Source organism: Canis lupus, chromosome 3 (assembly GCF_048164855.1).
Source record: "Canis lupus baileyi chromosome 3, mCanLup2.hap1, whole genome shotgun sequence".
NCBI lineage: Eukaryota > Metazoa > Chordata > Mammalia > Carnivora > Canidae > Canis > Canis lupus.
The window spans coordinates 37,946,557-37,962,627 of NC_132840.1; the positions used below are offsets into that span (position 1 = coordinate 37,946,557).

Sequence of the window (16,071 nt, forward strand, 5' to 3'; positions counted from 1 at the left end):
TACCCTGTCTTGTATACTTCTCTAGCTTAGGATGTTAGGAGCCCCAAAAGAATAATCCTTGGGTCTGAGTGAAGATAACACTAAAAGACATCAAAGGAAGTCAAAGTGATAACAAACAAATAGGCTTCCTTAGACTGGACACAAATCAGCAGACATTATGACATTTCCAAATCCTAAAAGGCCTGTTAAGTGTTTAAGTTGGCTCCAGAAATATTATCTCTTTGATTCTTCAGTGTAAATCTATGTAAATATCAAGCCAAAAAAGAAGAAACTATATTTATTATTTTTGAAATGTAGTCCTTAAGAAATTAAAATTAAAAACAGAGATGAAGCTCATCAATTTAATTCAAACCATTAATCTCATTAACTTTGCTGTTATTTATTCAGCAAAATGCAAAATCCAAAGTCTGCTCACTGCTCAAACCCTTTGCAATGGTAAATCTATAAGTCTACCCTTTGAGGGATCATAAACATGAAAGCTTATAAACACTAAATAACATCAAATTTTCTTCAATTATAAGGAAAGGATATTTATAAAATAGTTAATACTTAATTTCTCTAGATAATTTTTGAAAACCACAAATTCAAATTAAATTTTTATTTGAAATGAGTGAAAATTAACTGAATAGAATAATAGAAATCAAGCCAATTCCTAATATATAGTATATGTGCTGCCGAAGTGAGCACAAGCCAATTCCTAATATATTAGATAGCAGTTTTTAAAAATTTCCCCACAAATCCCTAGGAAACCATCTTCCATAATCTAATGGAATTGCTTACATAGACAGGACCTTATATTCTGACATAGGAATAACACCATAAAATTATCTCATGGCATTCCAACATCGGTCTAAGAAATTTTGATTTTATAGTTTTGTACAACCCAAGGTCAAGAGTTTTTCTACAGGCCAACTATAATTTTTGTTTAATTCTCCTATAACTTTACAATATAAAACATAGAAGTACATACATGATTTTTGCTGTTTTCTGCAGGCTGCACCACATGAAAAAGAAAATAAGGAAGCTTTTCAATATGTTTTTAAAAATATAGTTCAGACTTCTAAAAATATTAAAAATTGATTTACCTCTTCATGTATTTTTTATCATCTTCCTTTTGATCAAGCCAGAATTTTTCTGGAAGTGAGTTTTTAGATAAGTAATACCTGTGTAATTATTAAAGAAACTTAAAAAATAATAATAAAATCATATCGTTTTTGTGTGACTTCTATTAAATAGGCACTTATTCAAGAAAATCATACTTGAATCCTAGCTAAACTAATTTTTCTTAAAACCTTTTCCAGATAGGCAAAAACTATGATAAAAATATTTATACCTCACAAGGCTGTTATATGGATTAAATACTACATGTGAAACCACACAAACATAGGACCTGCACAAAATGTGCTACATAAATGTTAGCTTCTCCTATATTCCTTACTAGAAGTGTCTAAGAGAAGAAATAGTCACAGTGTTTCACTTAAATTTTTCCTAAAATATGGAGAATGTAATAGATGAATTTGATTGGTTATCCAGAATTAACTAGGGAGTATATTTTCATAGTTCTAAAGGTAACAGAGTTTAGGGTATTCTCTACGTTAATAAAAATAATTCAAGTCAAATCTACCATGGACATTCCCCCTTGAACTTCTTAAAACTGGCCTACTGTAATACTCCTCAATTAGTCTGACATATGCTTCCCTTAATAAATATTGACTATATATCTTGTATGTCAGGCAATATGCTAAGTACAAGGAGCTGAGGATGAAGATCTAAGAAAAGATCCCTGTACTGCAAGAGCTCACTTAGTTCTTACTCTCATTTTTTCTGTTTCTAAATCTGGAAGTGAACCTGTGACTACTTAAGTGTTCATTCGTAACAGACTTACACTGTTCAATGTATCAGCCAATAGCTACATATAAACAAAGAATGTAAAAACTTCAATAAATTTTTTCTGTTAAATGTTTAAATATTATTTTAAATATACTGGGTTAAATAAAGTATCTTATTAAAATGGATTTCACCTGTTTTAAATGTGGCTATGAGAAAATTTTAAATGATATATGAGTCTTGCACTATTTTTCTACTGAAAAGCAATGATCTAGGCTGTGATGTTTGGGGAAAGAAAGAGAATAAAGTCTAAAAAGTGTAACCTATGATAATTAAAGGTGTAGACACTCTGAAATCAATAATAGCAATAACTGGGAATAAAGGGAACAGAGAAATTCTGGCTTAAAAAGGAGGATATCCATAAAATACAGATGAGAGTTAAAAATAAACCAGTATTTATTAGACTATTATTAATAGTTAAAAATCAAAATCAGAAATCAGCTCATTCAATCCTTTCATTTTGCATATAAGAAAATGGAGTCCCAAAGAAGTTAAGTTTCCATTACCAAATAGATGAGAGAAACAAGGACAAGAAGCTAGTGGCTAAACTGTGGATAAAGATCTACAACTTCTGAAGGGAAAATCTTCCTGCAGTATTTGTTTTGTGCTTTTTACTTAGATTCCTCCCACATAACACCTGTAAACTGGTAGAGTAAGAAGTGAGAACTTTTACATATTCTAATTGTGTCCCTGGATAAATTAACATCTCTGCGTTTTAGCTTCTAAAACTGAAGATGGAAGCTTGGACTAAATGATCTTGGACATGGACTAAAGGTTCTAGCTGATTTTAAAATATTCTATAATCTCTACTCAACATTCAGATAGTACAGAGTTAGGTGACAACAGAAACTCAAACATATTGGGTTACATCTCAGATTCTGTAGTAAAACAGAGAAATAAACAGAGGAATAAAATGCTTTTTGCATAGGTAGGTACCACACGATGTAATTATAACCTGGGGCCAAATAAGGTTCATCTAGTAACAACAGTAGTCTCTTTTGTTAAGTCTTGCATTTATAAACTTTTAATCCTGCAACCTTTATTTTCCTTATAATCATTAAAGGATACTCTTCTTCCAACAACATCTTCTCAATGACAGCTCTGTTCTCTTCACTGATGGTGCTATCCAGAGTCCAAGGCTATTAAAAAAAAAAAGAATGTATTTTTCTTTTTACTTAACTGGTTTTTGAAATTATCTTCTATGTTTAAAACAATAAAGTTACCATTTACTATGCAGACATATCTGACTCCCAGGATAACATTGTGAGATAGGAATTATTACTTCACTGATGCATCCATAGCAAGGCAAGTGTTTCAAGTGAAGGAGTAGAGATATGACACAGGACTGCTGGATTCCAAGGCTCAGGCTCCTACTCATGGTAAAGTTGTAACAGCTATCAATCAAGTATGAGAAGTATCAGGTAGTGAGCATGTTGCTAGAAATTTCACCCTATCTTCAAAACTCACAATTCTTTTTTTTTTCCCGTAAGCCACAATCTCTCCGTAAGTGGTCATACATGTTTTCAGCCCTCAAAACTTAAAAATTTGCAGCTCAGGTCTCTTCAAGCTCTTCTATCTAGAAAATTTTCAGCTCAGGTCTCTTCAAGCTCTTCTATCTAGAAAATTCTCAGCTCAGGTCTCTTCAAGCTCTATCTAGGGCTTGAAACTCTTCAAGCTCTTCAAGCACTTCAAGCTCTTCTTTCTATCTAGACTGTTATGTCCAATTGACCATTCACAATGTCCACCTGGATATTTAGTAGGCTTCTCAAAGTTAACATATTCAAATCTCGCTAACACCTACCTTTAACAGTTTCTCCCTATGTCTCCAACTTTGTAAATAGCAGTATTAGTCACCTAGTTATTTCACCTAGAAACCTAGGAATCATCCTGGATTCTTCCCTTTTTTTCTCAATCTTATATCCAATCTACCAAGCAGTTCTACCTCCAAAATAGAATTAAAATCTATCCATCTTTACAACAATCTCAGCCAAGCTACCACCAACTCTTGCTTAGATTACCACAGATGTTTCCTAACTGGTCTTTTGATTCTATTCTTGCTTCATACAAGCATGACAGAACTCTGGTCTGCCTCTCCAACCCTGTCACAGCTGCCACTCCCCCCTTTCCTACCATATTCTAGACACTGGCTTTCAAACAGAGCCTTTGTGCTGTATTCCTTCTGCCTAGAATGTTTTTCCTCAACTCTTCACACATCTACTCCTATTATTTTTCAACTTAACTGTCACCTTCTGTTTCCCTCAATGACAACTTTATCTAAAATAGGTTCCCCACCTTGTTACTCTCAGCCAGCATCTCAGGTTTCTTTATGGTCTATAATTACTATGTCTACCTGTTTATTGCCTAATTCCCTTTTAATGCATAAGCAACTTGAGAGCAAGACTATGTCTGTCTCGATTATAGCTGTATCCCCCAAACCCAGTGTAGTGTCTGGCATATAGTAAGTATTCAATAAATAACTGCTATATGAAAGAAATGAACCCTGCAATGATCGCCATCTTTTAAATGAAGAAAAGGAGGTTCACAAATCTAGTAAGTCGTAGAACGAGGATTTGTACCTAAATCTAGGTGGCTCCAAAGTTGTTTCCCAACAGGTCATTTCAAAGTCAAAAGAAATAAGAATAAGTTTATTTTTAAAGTAAGAAAAATGTTTTTGGCATATTACCCCTGGAACTGCTGAGAACTAGCACTAAGGAAAAAAGAGGTATTCTTTTTAAAAGCTTAGTGCACCTATTATTTTCATAAAATACTTACAATAAGACCATTCTCAGTTCTCCACGATGAATCAAGATAGTGATCTTGTAAAACAGATGCTGTATTTCCATCACTTCTGTAATAATTAAGAAAATGGGTAAAAAAGTGCTATTATACCGATTAATAAGTACCATTTAAACAGCACGGTGACTGGCAGGGTACAGATGTTAAACAAATATTTCATTCCCTTCTTCTCCTAAGAGACTTAACATTGCAGAAATGCCTCCTCTATTTCTTTAATTTGTGGAATATAAACTGTCTTTAAGCCACCCTATCTCAACTGCTAACCAGCAAAGTCTGTTCTCTTCTCTTGTTTCCTAAGAAATAACTTCATGAAAAAAAATACCCCAAAGCAGCAACCACAACATGCTCTATGGCCATGAACCAACACTTCAGAGTTCTTTTGAGGAGCATCCATATGTATATAGGAATTCAAATTTACAATCAATTCTTTTAGTGATAGCTAAAGCATAAAAGTCATCAATAACAGCGCTGCCCTCAAAAATGCCAAAAAAAAAAAAAAAAAGATGATCAAAGATCCAAAATAAAAAAAAACAGGACAGCAAAAAGAAAATTTGATATTAATAAAAAAAATTAACTTGGGTTATTTGGGGCCTTTTCTATGTTCATGGGGGATTAAACTTTGTTAATTCTCACTCCTTTCACTGAATTAATAAAAATTCTCTAAAGTCACCTTGTTCACTTCTTACAAAAAAGATGAAAAGTTTTAGAAGACCAAACTATGATATAATTAAATTCAATATTTGTTTTTTTATATCTTGAAGTTATAAAGTTTCCCAGAAAATTACTGACTTTTCCCAGACCTAGTCTGTGATAAGAATTTTTGTACCTCTCAGACTGCAAAAAGCTTTATCTTTTTGAATCTTCAATTAATTCTAAAGTGGTTACAATAAGTTGTGGAACTAATGGGCTTTCTACAATAAACTAAAAGCAGTAACTTCCCTCAGTTGATGGCAAAAGGTTTTAATTCAGGTGTTAGCTCTGATTTGGTAGAGGCTGCCAGGAATGCTAAAGAAAGGATTCTGAGACATGGATCAGCAGAAGGAAACCTTTGCTTAATGAGGTCTGCCAAGGATAAGGATGCAGAAAGTGGGACTAGTATCACTTCCGGTCTTTCTTTTTTTAAAGATTTTATTTATTTGAGATAGAGAGCAAGCGAGATTAGAACACAGGAGAGGAAGAAGCAGACTACCTGCTGAGCAGAGAGCCTGATGTGGGGGGCTTGATCCCAGGACCTCAAGATCATGATCTGAGCCAAAGGCAGATGCTTAAATGATGGAGCCACCCAGGCGCCCCTCATTTCAGGAGTGGCGCCCCTCACTTAATGCAGACATCTCTTTACACAGAGCTCCTCAATAAGGATTAGCAACTTCCATACCTCTGGTGTATACATCTGGACACCTACCTGAATCCCCATAGATAGCACAAATTAACAAGTTTAAACCTTCCCTGAGAAATTCCTGTCAAATCTGCTACTCTTCCATTGTTCCCTGTTTCAGACAAAGGCATATCCATTCTGCTAGTTGCCCAAGCCAGAAATCTGAGCCTGCCCATATTTTCCTCACAATGTACATTCAATTGGTTGCTAATTCTATGGCTTCTTCCCTTTTCAAATTCAGCCTACCACTACATCCATGCTGACCTCTGAAGTCCTATAGTTCCAGGGCCACTTTTCCAGGGTAAGTATACATGATAAAGCTAACACAACAACCACTTTCTCTTCTCTATCTTTTTCCAGTTATCCCCATCTGGCCCACATGTAAGTTTTACTGTTTCTTACCCAATAAAAATGTTAGTTCTATAAGAGCAAGGAGTTAGTTTTGGAACTGCTAGAGACGCAAGCCTTGGCATAGAAAAGGTGCTCAGTCAACATCTGTTGAATGACTAAATGAACAAGGTAGGTGGGACATGGATCATCCACATCTGTAGGAGTTAAGGAAGGAAGGAAGATTTTCTCATAAAGCAAATCGAAGTTTGAAGGGAATAATATGATGAGATTTGGATGTAACAAAGACTGCTCTAATTTCAGGCAAGAATAGAAGGGGGTGGGACGCCTGGGTGGCTCAGCAGTTGGGCTCCTGCCTTCAGCTCAGGGAGTGATCCTGGAGTCCTGGGATCGGGATTGAGTTCCGCATCAGGCTCCCTGCATGGAGCCTGCTTCTCCCTCTGCCTGTGTCTCTGCCTCTCTCATGAGTAAATAAATAAAATCTTAAAAAAAAAAAAAAAAAAAAAAGAATAGAAGGGAGCTAAAGAGACAAGGAGCAGTTAAAAGGAAGTGATTATATAAATACTAAAGAAGTGACAGTAACTTAGACCTACAGAATAAGCAGTGTGAACAGCAAAGTGAATACATTTGAGAGGACACTTGAAATTAACAGACCTTTAGCAACTAATAGAAGGGTGGAAGGAAAGAGGTACAGAAAAGGGATAAAGTGTAGGTCCGTGCCTTGAGTTACTGGGTGAATGGTGCCATTTATTGAACTAGAGAACTTGGAGAAGCAGATGGCAGGTATAGTGGGAAACGTTTATAAGCGGAGATTGAGATGCTTGTGGAACATCCAAGAACAGACAGATTCAGAGAATTAGATAAATGGATCTAAAGCTCAAGAGAGAGCTTTGGGTTGGTGACAGATTTGGGAAACATCAGTATGTAATAGGTAGAACTTTAGGAAATCACCATTTTTTTTAATGGTCAAAAATGGTTGAACAGTGACAAAACTTTATATGATCCAACCTAACGAAATTAAAGTCCTGAGAGATGATATAACCAGGGACTGTGTGGTGAGTGAGAAGTCTTATGACAAAACCCCTTGGAACACTGATTTAAAGGACAAATAGGAGAAAAGGAAGATGAGGAGGAAAGGTAGAAGTGAAAGGGAAATCAAGGTTTCAGTGCCACCTCTTAACTTTGGTACCTAGAATTTCACAAGTACTTAAAAGCGTGTTTTCAATTAATCCTCAAGGGTTCCACAGATATTATCATTAGCTGTACCAACACATTTCAGAGGGCACCATTCACCAAAATATAATGTTAATGATGTTCCTTGGAGTTGGGTAAGGCAATGGCTCTCACCGTCAGGGACCAATACCCTTTGTAATCTGGCTTGCGTGAGTCTAAGATGATCATAAGCGTCACCAGAAGATTTAAGGCTCGAGCATAATAGAAAGAGAAAGGAAAGAAAAAAGGAAGGCAGAAAAATTAAACATGATCAGAAAAATAAAGAAGAACCCATGGAAAAGGGGCAGAGCCACGGCTCTCAGATGACCTTTTGTGATTCCAAGGCCAATTCACTTTTCTCTGGACTGCAGGTAAGTATCCCTGCCTACTTGTCAGACTTACTGTGAAAAGTAAATTAAATCATGCAAGCAAGAGCACTAAAACTAACCTGATAACTTGATCTACACAAATGTGAAAAATGATTGTTTTTTTTTTTGTATATTTTTTATTGGAGTTCGATTTGCCAACATACAGCATAACACCCAGTGCTCATCCCCTCAAGTGCCCCCCTCAGTGCCTGTCACCCAATCACCCCATCCCCCGCCCACTTTCCCTTCCACCACCCCTCGTTCATTTCCCAGAGTTAGGTGTCTCTCATGTTCTGTCATCTTCACTGGTATTTTCACTCATTTTCTTTCCTTTCCCCTTTATTCCCTTTCACTATTTGAAAAATGACTGTTAATAAAAGTTCCCTATTTACCAGTATAGCTTTGGACTGCTTTGCCTAAAGGTTTGGGAGAGAATGACCATATGAATTTAATTACTCCTCACATTTTTATACCGTTTCAGGGTTCAGCAGAACTTTACACCCGCTACTTTAGTCCCCCAGGGGCAGAGCGGGTACTGCTCTCCATAATTTATAGAGGCCCTACTATGAGGTTGGAATGAATGAAATTTTACCATTTATTTTAAAGCTAAAAATGGTCTAAGACTGGCGATTCCCCATGGTTCAGTCAACCTAACAGACTTCTAACGAGGTTGTTTTTTATTTTATTATTTTATTTATTTTATTTTATTTTTTTGGTTGTTGATATTTTATAAGCAACATAAACTGGCTCAGTTTAGAACTTGTGATTCCTGACCAGTCCAGGCCTCTTTCCAATCCTAAACGGTGGCTGGGCAAGCACATTTTGAAGATAGTATGCATCGATTTCTTACTTGGAAAGCAAGCAAAGGGCTGGATCTCTCAAGCTGGAGGATGCTGCTTGGAACCACACTGGCCTGTTCGGCAGGAAATCTGCATTAAATAAACCGTGGGCCCTCACTAGGTTCTCACGATACCCTTCACGCGAGGGTAAGGAGGTGGGGAAGAAGGGAAAACATTTACCGATAGGTCACAATGACCCTGGGAGGCACACACCAGGCCTGTCAGCTTCCCCAGGAGCTAGCTGTCTGAAGCCCCGGCAAGTTACCTGTCTGGCCCAAGGTCACGGGGCTAAGGGACGGGCAAGGCCGGCCCACGCTGGAGACCCCAGAGCTGTGCGGCCCTGCCTCCCTGGAAGTTCTTCACAACTAACCCCAGGTCGGGGAGGAAACCTGTCGTCGGGAGGCAAAGAAACGGCACGGCCAAGGTCACCGGGCTTACAAGCGCTGGGAACAGGGATCCCGCGGCTCAGGTGCGGTGCAGAGGCTCCGCCCTGGGTCAGGTCGCCGTCCACGGGGGGGGGGGGGGGGGCGGGGTGGATTCCGGCGTGGACACCACGGAAGTAGCAATCTAATCGCTGGTCAGAGTGCAGTGTGCTAGGCGGGGTCGGCGCGCTCCGAATACCGCGGCCAGAGGTGGGAATGGCCGTCCGACACGAGCCCCGGGTCCCCGCCCGCCCGGCTCAGCGGCAGCTTACAGGCCAGGCCGTGTGGGCGCGGCGCCGGTCCGGCCGCCGGGACACCCTGGCCCGGCGGATGGGCTTCCGCTCCCCGGGTCCCTGCCGGACCCCAAGCCTCTCTGGGGTACTCTCCTCGCGCCCGCGCTCCTCCCCGTCCCTGCGAGACCCGGTCTCTACGCCTCACCCTGGCTGTGCCGCGGCTGGCACCACGTCCCCTTCGATATCCACATCCGCCTCTTCAGCCGCCATGATGGGACCTAACCCCATCCGTCCTCCCGAGAGATCCCGCGAGAGGTGGAGGCCTGGGGGCGGGGCCGCGTGCGTCATGGGGCGGGGCTTAAGCCTCGTCCAGCCCCCTCCAGGGCGGGGGGCGGGGCCTCCAGGGAAAAGAGCGCGGCCTTCTCTGAGGCTTGGTCCTTTGGACGTTTGTTGGTGTGTATACGATACACACCCTGGGCTTGGAAGCGGCTGTGCTCCGGGGCAAATTCTTGGCTCCTCACTTCTCTCATTGGTAAAATGGGGATAATAGTAAATGGCTACCTGGATTGCTAAAAAGATGAAGCTGGACCTGCTTGGGGTCCAATGAAGGACCCTTACCTGTTGGTTTTCTTTCTTTCTTTTTTGTTTTCTTTAAGGAAAAGGATGATTCAGCGATTATGTGAAGTACTAAACAACTTCCATTTTAAAATACAAAAAAAAAAAAAAACATTTAAGAATGTGACTTAGTTTATAGAGGTCTTTACAATTAATTAAAAATTCTCTCTCATGACCAGTGATGTTTACAATAACCCAGGGAGGACTGGTATCAACTGGTATCAACACTTTACAGATGAGGGAACTGAGGCTCAGAAAACTGCAATGACTATCAAAGAATGCATAGCTAGTCAAAGACGGAGCTGGGACCAGAATATGGGTCTTTTGATCCTGTACTGAGTGCTCACCCTCTACAAATCATGTGGCAGGAACTGCAAAAGGTAAACCATTTCTCTCAGAGAATTTATGACTTCTCAAGAAATTAGATACTGGCCTTGAGTATGCACCTACTAGCATTTATCGCTCGCATTATTGTAACTGTTCATTCACTTGTCTGGCTCCAGCACGAGACTGTGAATCCTTAAAGTACAAAAGCTATAGCTGCTATTCCTTGTACTGGCAACATTCAGTATGGTGTCTGACATGTCATAGGTGCTCAATAAATGTTGAACTGATGAATGAATGAATGAAACAATTTAAGTGTGCTCAAGACAGCCTTCTGTCTCAGCCAGCCTTTCTACTGTTATACCTCCTCACATCACTTTTTGCTAACTTTGCACAGAGAACAGAGGACAAAATGATCAGATTTAACTGAGATATCTCTAGGTTTCATAGCATGTTTTCATAGTATGTTTCATAGTATGTTCGAAGGAGTTTTCAAGTGATCGTATAAACATATGACTCTTCCCTTCACAATGAACTTTTATGATTATTCTTGGCCCTTTAAATTTAGTTATTTATAATACCTAACACAAACATTTTCATTCACTATGATGCCCTGCTTTCTGTAAACTGAAACTGAATGAATGTCAGATTAATTTTAGAGCAGAAAGGAAGGAAGATTAATTACAAATAGAGAGGGTGGGTCAGGGCTAATATGATCACTTGTCATATCCCCGATATTGTGTAAGGTGTTATCACTTTTGGACCTCCCAAGAATCATGCAAAGTAAGTATTATCACCCTACCCCAGCCTCCGTTTTAGAAGTGAGGAAACCAAAATTCAGAAAAATTACAGTTCTATAGCTGAGTACTAGAGGTGGGATCCCAACCCAAGTCTTTATCCTTCTATACTTAATCTATTGTATTTTAATTCACAACAGAAAGAATAAGGTCTTTTGCAATACTACGTAAACTGGTATTTTCTCATCTGGCTTAAGAGTAAATCATAATCATAATTTTCAGACTTCTTTGAGGTGCTTAAATCTAGAAATGAGTGGAAACTGTATTTTGAAGGTTGGAAACTTACCTTGAGTTTACAAATTCCTTTTCTGTCCCACATTATTTTCTGTCCCTCTATTTCCCTCATTGATGCTGAAACAGAATTTGCGAGAGGTGCCGTACCTGTAAGTCTTCACAAATGTTTTTAGAGGAACATTTAGTCAAAGTATCTGACTCACATTTTAACTGCGTAGTGTTTGAATCCATTGAAGAGACAGTTTATTCATTTCATTTCTCCCTATTTCTGGAGAAAAGGGATCACTGCATTTTTATTGAAAAAGCAAAGTATAATTGCAATATTAATCCATGAAAAGCTGGCATGTTAGCGTTCATGCTAATTAGCCCAGATTTGTAAAGTGCTTTAAAAGCAGGAACTGTCACACAACTGCTCACTAATGTTATTGTTACATTATGATCCAAACTGTCAGCTAAATGATTGCCAGGGATTTAAGAGTTCCCATTTTAAAAAGAAAATGGCCAGTGAGCGGGTAGGAAAACCACTTTATCTACACAGAGGTGAAATAATAGATGAATGCAGACGTAGACTTAGGAGCTACACTTGGCAGGCATTGGATATGGCTTGAATTGTTCCAGGAAAACAAGCTGCATTTTATTTTATTTTCCCTCCCCAGTTCCCTGAAATCGCATAAGGTAGCTACTGAAAAAGCTGTTCTCAATATGTTGTAAGGAACGTCTGCCAATGCACTTCTTACATTTTAATTACAGTAATGCTACATCCATCTGACATTATTCGGAAGGGAAAGTGAAGATGCCAACATTAATGAGCTCCTACTGTGTGCCAGGCATTTTACAGACATTATTTCTTTGCAGCCCTTTGAGGTAAGGAATTATTTTCACTTACAGATGTGGTAACTGAGGTTCAGAATAGTTAAGCAATTTACCCAAGAATCTGGGCTTACCGTGTTTTATTTTTTTTATTTTTTATTTTTTTTCCTTACATCATGGTGTCTTAGGTTAGGTTCTAATAGCATCATTCAGAATTGCGTTGTTTCTTTCCAGCAGCTGCCATTGGTAGGATGATGCCTCTTTCTCAGTAGCTCCAGGAGGATGCGTGTGGTTGGCTGGGCTTGGGTCACATGCCATCTAAGAAGCCAGGTGGACTCAGTTCCACCAGCAGCACATGGAATGAGGAGTGGTGGCTCCTGGAGCAAAATAAGGGTACTGTTTCCAGAGGGAGGAAGAATGGATGCTGGGTAAGTAAAACAACAGATGCCCACTATACTGTTCTATGTTGCAATTCCCCTCTGTTCCCTCAGGCCTTTAGTACAATCTGTTAACAGCTATAGGCTCATGTCGGCACTGCATCGGGCAAATTACTCAACCCCTCTAGACTGCTGCTTCTTCATTTATAAAATGACTTATGAAATAATCTCCAGAGGTAAAATTCTTTGGTTGTGTTCATTTCACAGACATTTATGAATGCTGTCATGGGCAAGACGGGGATGGAATTGTCAAAGTCTGTGTGGGTTTGTATATGGTTGGATGCTTAGTTAAATATGGACCATAACCAAAATATTCTCTCTGCCTGGAATCTGCCACACTTCCCCAGTTCCCAGCCCATCCACATTCAGGGGCACTCTGCCTTCTGCCCTTAGCTCCCCATCTCTCTCCCTCTGAATGGGCTGGTTCTGACTCAGCTTTAGTTAACTGTTGCCATTTTGGAACTCTGGCTCAGAGTTGCCAAGCCTTCTGATTCGTCTTTTAAGTCAAGCCAGAAATCAAAATTAATTTGTGAAAAACAGTTCAAATTTTTAAAATACACTATTGGACCAAATGAACACGTATGTGGGCTACATCTGACCTGCACATTGTAACTATTGCCCTAAATCGTTCTCTCCTACTAAATGTAGGACTTCAGTGTTCTGATTTTTCCACTAGTCTGCCTGTTGCACTACTAACGTCTTAAGGGTAGGGGTCTTAAGGGTAGGGAACATGTTTCTGTTCCTCTTTGTATCCATAGCACCCAGCACAATGCCTGATACATAATAACCACTTAACAATTCTTTCATTGAGGAGCACCTGGGTAGCTCAGTGGGTTAAGTGGTTGCCTTTGGCTCAGGTCATGATGGAGCCAGGTCCTGGGATCAAGCCCCGTGTAGGGCTCCCTGGTCAGCAGGGAATCTGCTTCTCCCCCTGTCCTTCTCTCTGATATCTCTTTCTCTCTCTCTCAAATGAATAAAATCTTTTAAACAATGTAATAATAATAATAGTTTGTTGAATGAATGAGTGAAACAAGTAGAAAAAAATAAAGCCAGAGGTTTCTTTTAATAGTTGAATACAGAAAACTTCCTTTATAAACACATAATCAATGGATATTTTAAATGAGAACTATATAAATTCATGATACATATATATGTATAAAACAATTGCATTATGATCCTGACAAGAAATACATAACGCAATAGACAAAGGAACAATTATAAACCTACATAGATTCTCAAAGTCTCTCCTCATTAGTGAAGGAGAGATGTATGAAGTTTTATTGCCTGTATATTTATTTTATACACTGCCTATACTTTTGGAGGGGAGAGAGGGGAGGCAGAAAGCAAGTAACCAACTCAAGGGGAAAAGTTCATTCTGTAATGATTCTGAAGGGGTGTTTAAGATGAAATGTAAAACTGTTATGACTCTCATTTTTATAACTCGCACATGAGCAAGTATGTGTGCACAAAATCCAGTCCAATGTCCTTCCTTTTACTAAATAGTTCCCTTTCTATAGGAAGAGTCAGCTTCAGTGTGGTGCTCTTGCATAACATCTTCCTGCCCGACCATACAAACCCCCGTCTCTGTGACCCAAAAGCCACAGCAAGGCTTGTGTCAGAGGGCCTGTCACTCTGGCCAGTAATTGTCTGGCCCTGCCTGTGTCCACACTAGCCTGAGACTTCCTTGACGACAGGAACCATGTCTATGTTATCCACACCTAGCACACAGTAGGTGCCCTACCGGCGTTTGGATGGACAGCATGTCCTCTATATTGTGAAGCATATTGTTATCTCAAAGCTTCAAGATATTTCATTCAATTAAGTGTTTATTTTTTTTTAAAGATTTTATTTATTTATTCATGAGAGACACAGAGAGGCAGAGACAGAGGCAGAGGGAGAAGTAGGCTCCCTGCAAGGAGCCTGATGTGGGACTTGATCCCAGATCCTGGGATCACGCCCTGAGCTGAAGGCAGACGCTCAACTGCTGAGCCACTCAGGCATCCCTTCAGTAAGTGTTTATTGAACACCTATGTGTCAAAAACTATTCTGCACATTTGGGATACACCAATAAATAAAAAGGGCAAAGTTTCCTACCCTGATAGAAGTCACATCCTAGCAAAGGGGAAGAGAAACAATAGACATAATAAATTAATTACATATTTGTTGAGGATGATTAAGTGCTATGGAAAAAGAGAAAAAAAGTAGGGCAGGACATGGACCTCAAGAGTTCAGAGCGGTGTAGGGGTGCAGGTTTTAAAAAGGAGGTTCAGGGATCCCTGGGTGGCGCAGTGGTTTGGCGCCTGCCTTTGGCCCAGGGCGCGATCCTGGAGACCCGGGATCGAATCCCACGTCGGGCTCCCGGTGCATGGAGCCTGCTTCTCCCTCTGCCTATGTCTCTGCCTTTCTCTCTCTCTCTGACTATCATAAATAAATAAAATAAAAATAAATAAATAAAATAAAAAAAAATTTAAAAAAAGGAGGTTCAGCATAGACCTTGTTGGGAAGGAGGCATTTGAGCAGAGTCTTGCCATGCTGAGGGAGTTGCCAAGCTGATGTCAGGAGAAAATGATCAGATGGAAGAAAGAGCTGGTACATACACTCTGGGTGGGAGTGTCCCTGGTGGAGGCCCGCAAGGTGGAGGAAAGTGAACACACAGAAGAGCAGGAGGAGAGGAGGCCAGAAAGGTAACAGGACCACATTTCGTAGAGCTGTAGGTGTCATTGTAAGGACAATAGTTTTCATTCTGAGTGAACTGGGGAGTCACTGTAGGGCTCCAGTGAGATTAAAGATAGATATTAGCAATATAAGTTACATACTGAAATGTATTTAGGATTATAAACGGAGTGGTTGGTAACATGACCCACGTAATGTTTCTTTTTTTGTCAGGTTTCCTGAAGAAAAAAATTCCACGAACTGTAACTGATACTTTTGTTAAAATAATTCCTTTTTCCCGGGATCATGGATGAGTACATCTTTGTCTATGCTGTTTTTTGTTTTGAGCCCACCCGACCTATTTCTCCTTTTTTAAAACTGCATCCTGAGTTCTCATTTGAATGGTCATATTGGCTACTTGAGAAATAAACTGGCTGCCATAACACTTCCCATTAATTTAAAATGTGTGTTTTTTTTTTTACCACATTGAGGGGTCCTAAGTCCATATGCTGCTTGCTGTTTACTCTGCTGAGTTCAGTAGGCTCTGAAATGAACAAGATCTTGTCACCACTGATTAGAAATTCATACTCAATATATGAATGGATCATCACAAAGCGACAGAACAAAGGCCATGAAGCAGAGGTCTGTGACTGGCACCATGGAGGTGTGATGGGGCAAGGCTAATTCTGTGCAAGTTAGGAAAATGACCTCTTGTGCACTGC

At 39.6% G+C, this 16,071-nt stretch overlaps 1 protein-coding gene and 1 long non-coding RNA gene across 12 annotated transcripts in view; one reads left to right on the forward strand and one right to left on the reverse strand.

Annotated features, from left to right (window-relative positions):
• MYSM1 (Myb like, SWIRM and MPN domains 1) overlaps positions 1–9,813 on the reverse strand; it is a 42,745-nt gene extending 32,932 nt beyond the window's left edge. For 4 of the 7 annotated variants that reach the window (XM_072820433.1, XM_072820435.1, XM_072820429.1 and 1 more), the window contains exons 1-5: positions 9,686–9,813; positions 4,660–4,735; positions 2,956–3,026; positions 1,086–1,163; positions 971–994 (exon numbers count right to left, since the gene is read on the reverse strand). In XM_072820433.1, the coding sequence (XP_072676534.1) occupies positions 971–994; positions 1,086–1,163; positions 2,956–3,026; positions 4,660–4,735; positions 9,686–9,768 (332 nt within the window). In that variant the 5' untranslated portion in view covers positions 9,769–9,813. Of the gene's footprint in view, positions 1–970; positions 995–1,085; positions 1,164–2,955; positions 3,027–4,659; positions 4,736–8,836; positions 8,916–9,685 lie in introns of all 7 variants that reach the window. The other 3 variants (XM_072820432.1, XM_072820431.1, XM_072820434.1) reach the window with 3 other exon arrangements.
• Positions 9,038–15,799, forward strand: LOC140630385 (uncharacterized). 5 transcript variants are annotated; one of them, XR_012028153.1, is made up of 5 exons: positions 9,038–9,294; positions 10,275–10,475; positions 12,201–12,314; positions 12,495–12,688; positions 15,584–15,799. It is a non-coding gene; the product is annotated as an uncharacterized lncRNA (long non-coding RNA). The 5 variants fall into 5 exon arrangements; XR_012028152.1 differs by having other exon boundaries at positions 9,039–9,294; positions 12,498–12,688; XR_012028155.1 differs by lacking the exon at positions 9,038–9,294 and adding an exon at positions 9,362–9,457 and having other exon boundaries at positions 12,498–12,688.
• The last annotated feature ends 272 nt before the right edge of the window (positions 15,800–16,071 follow it).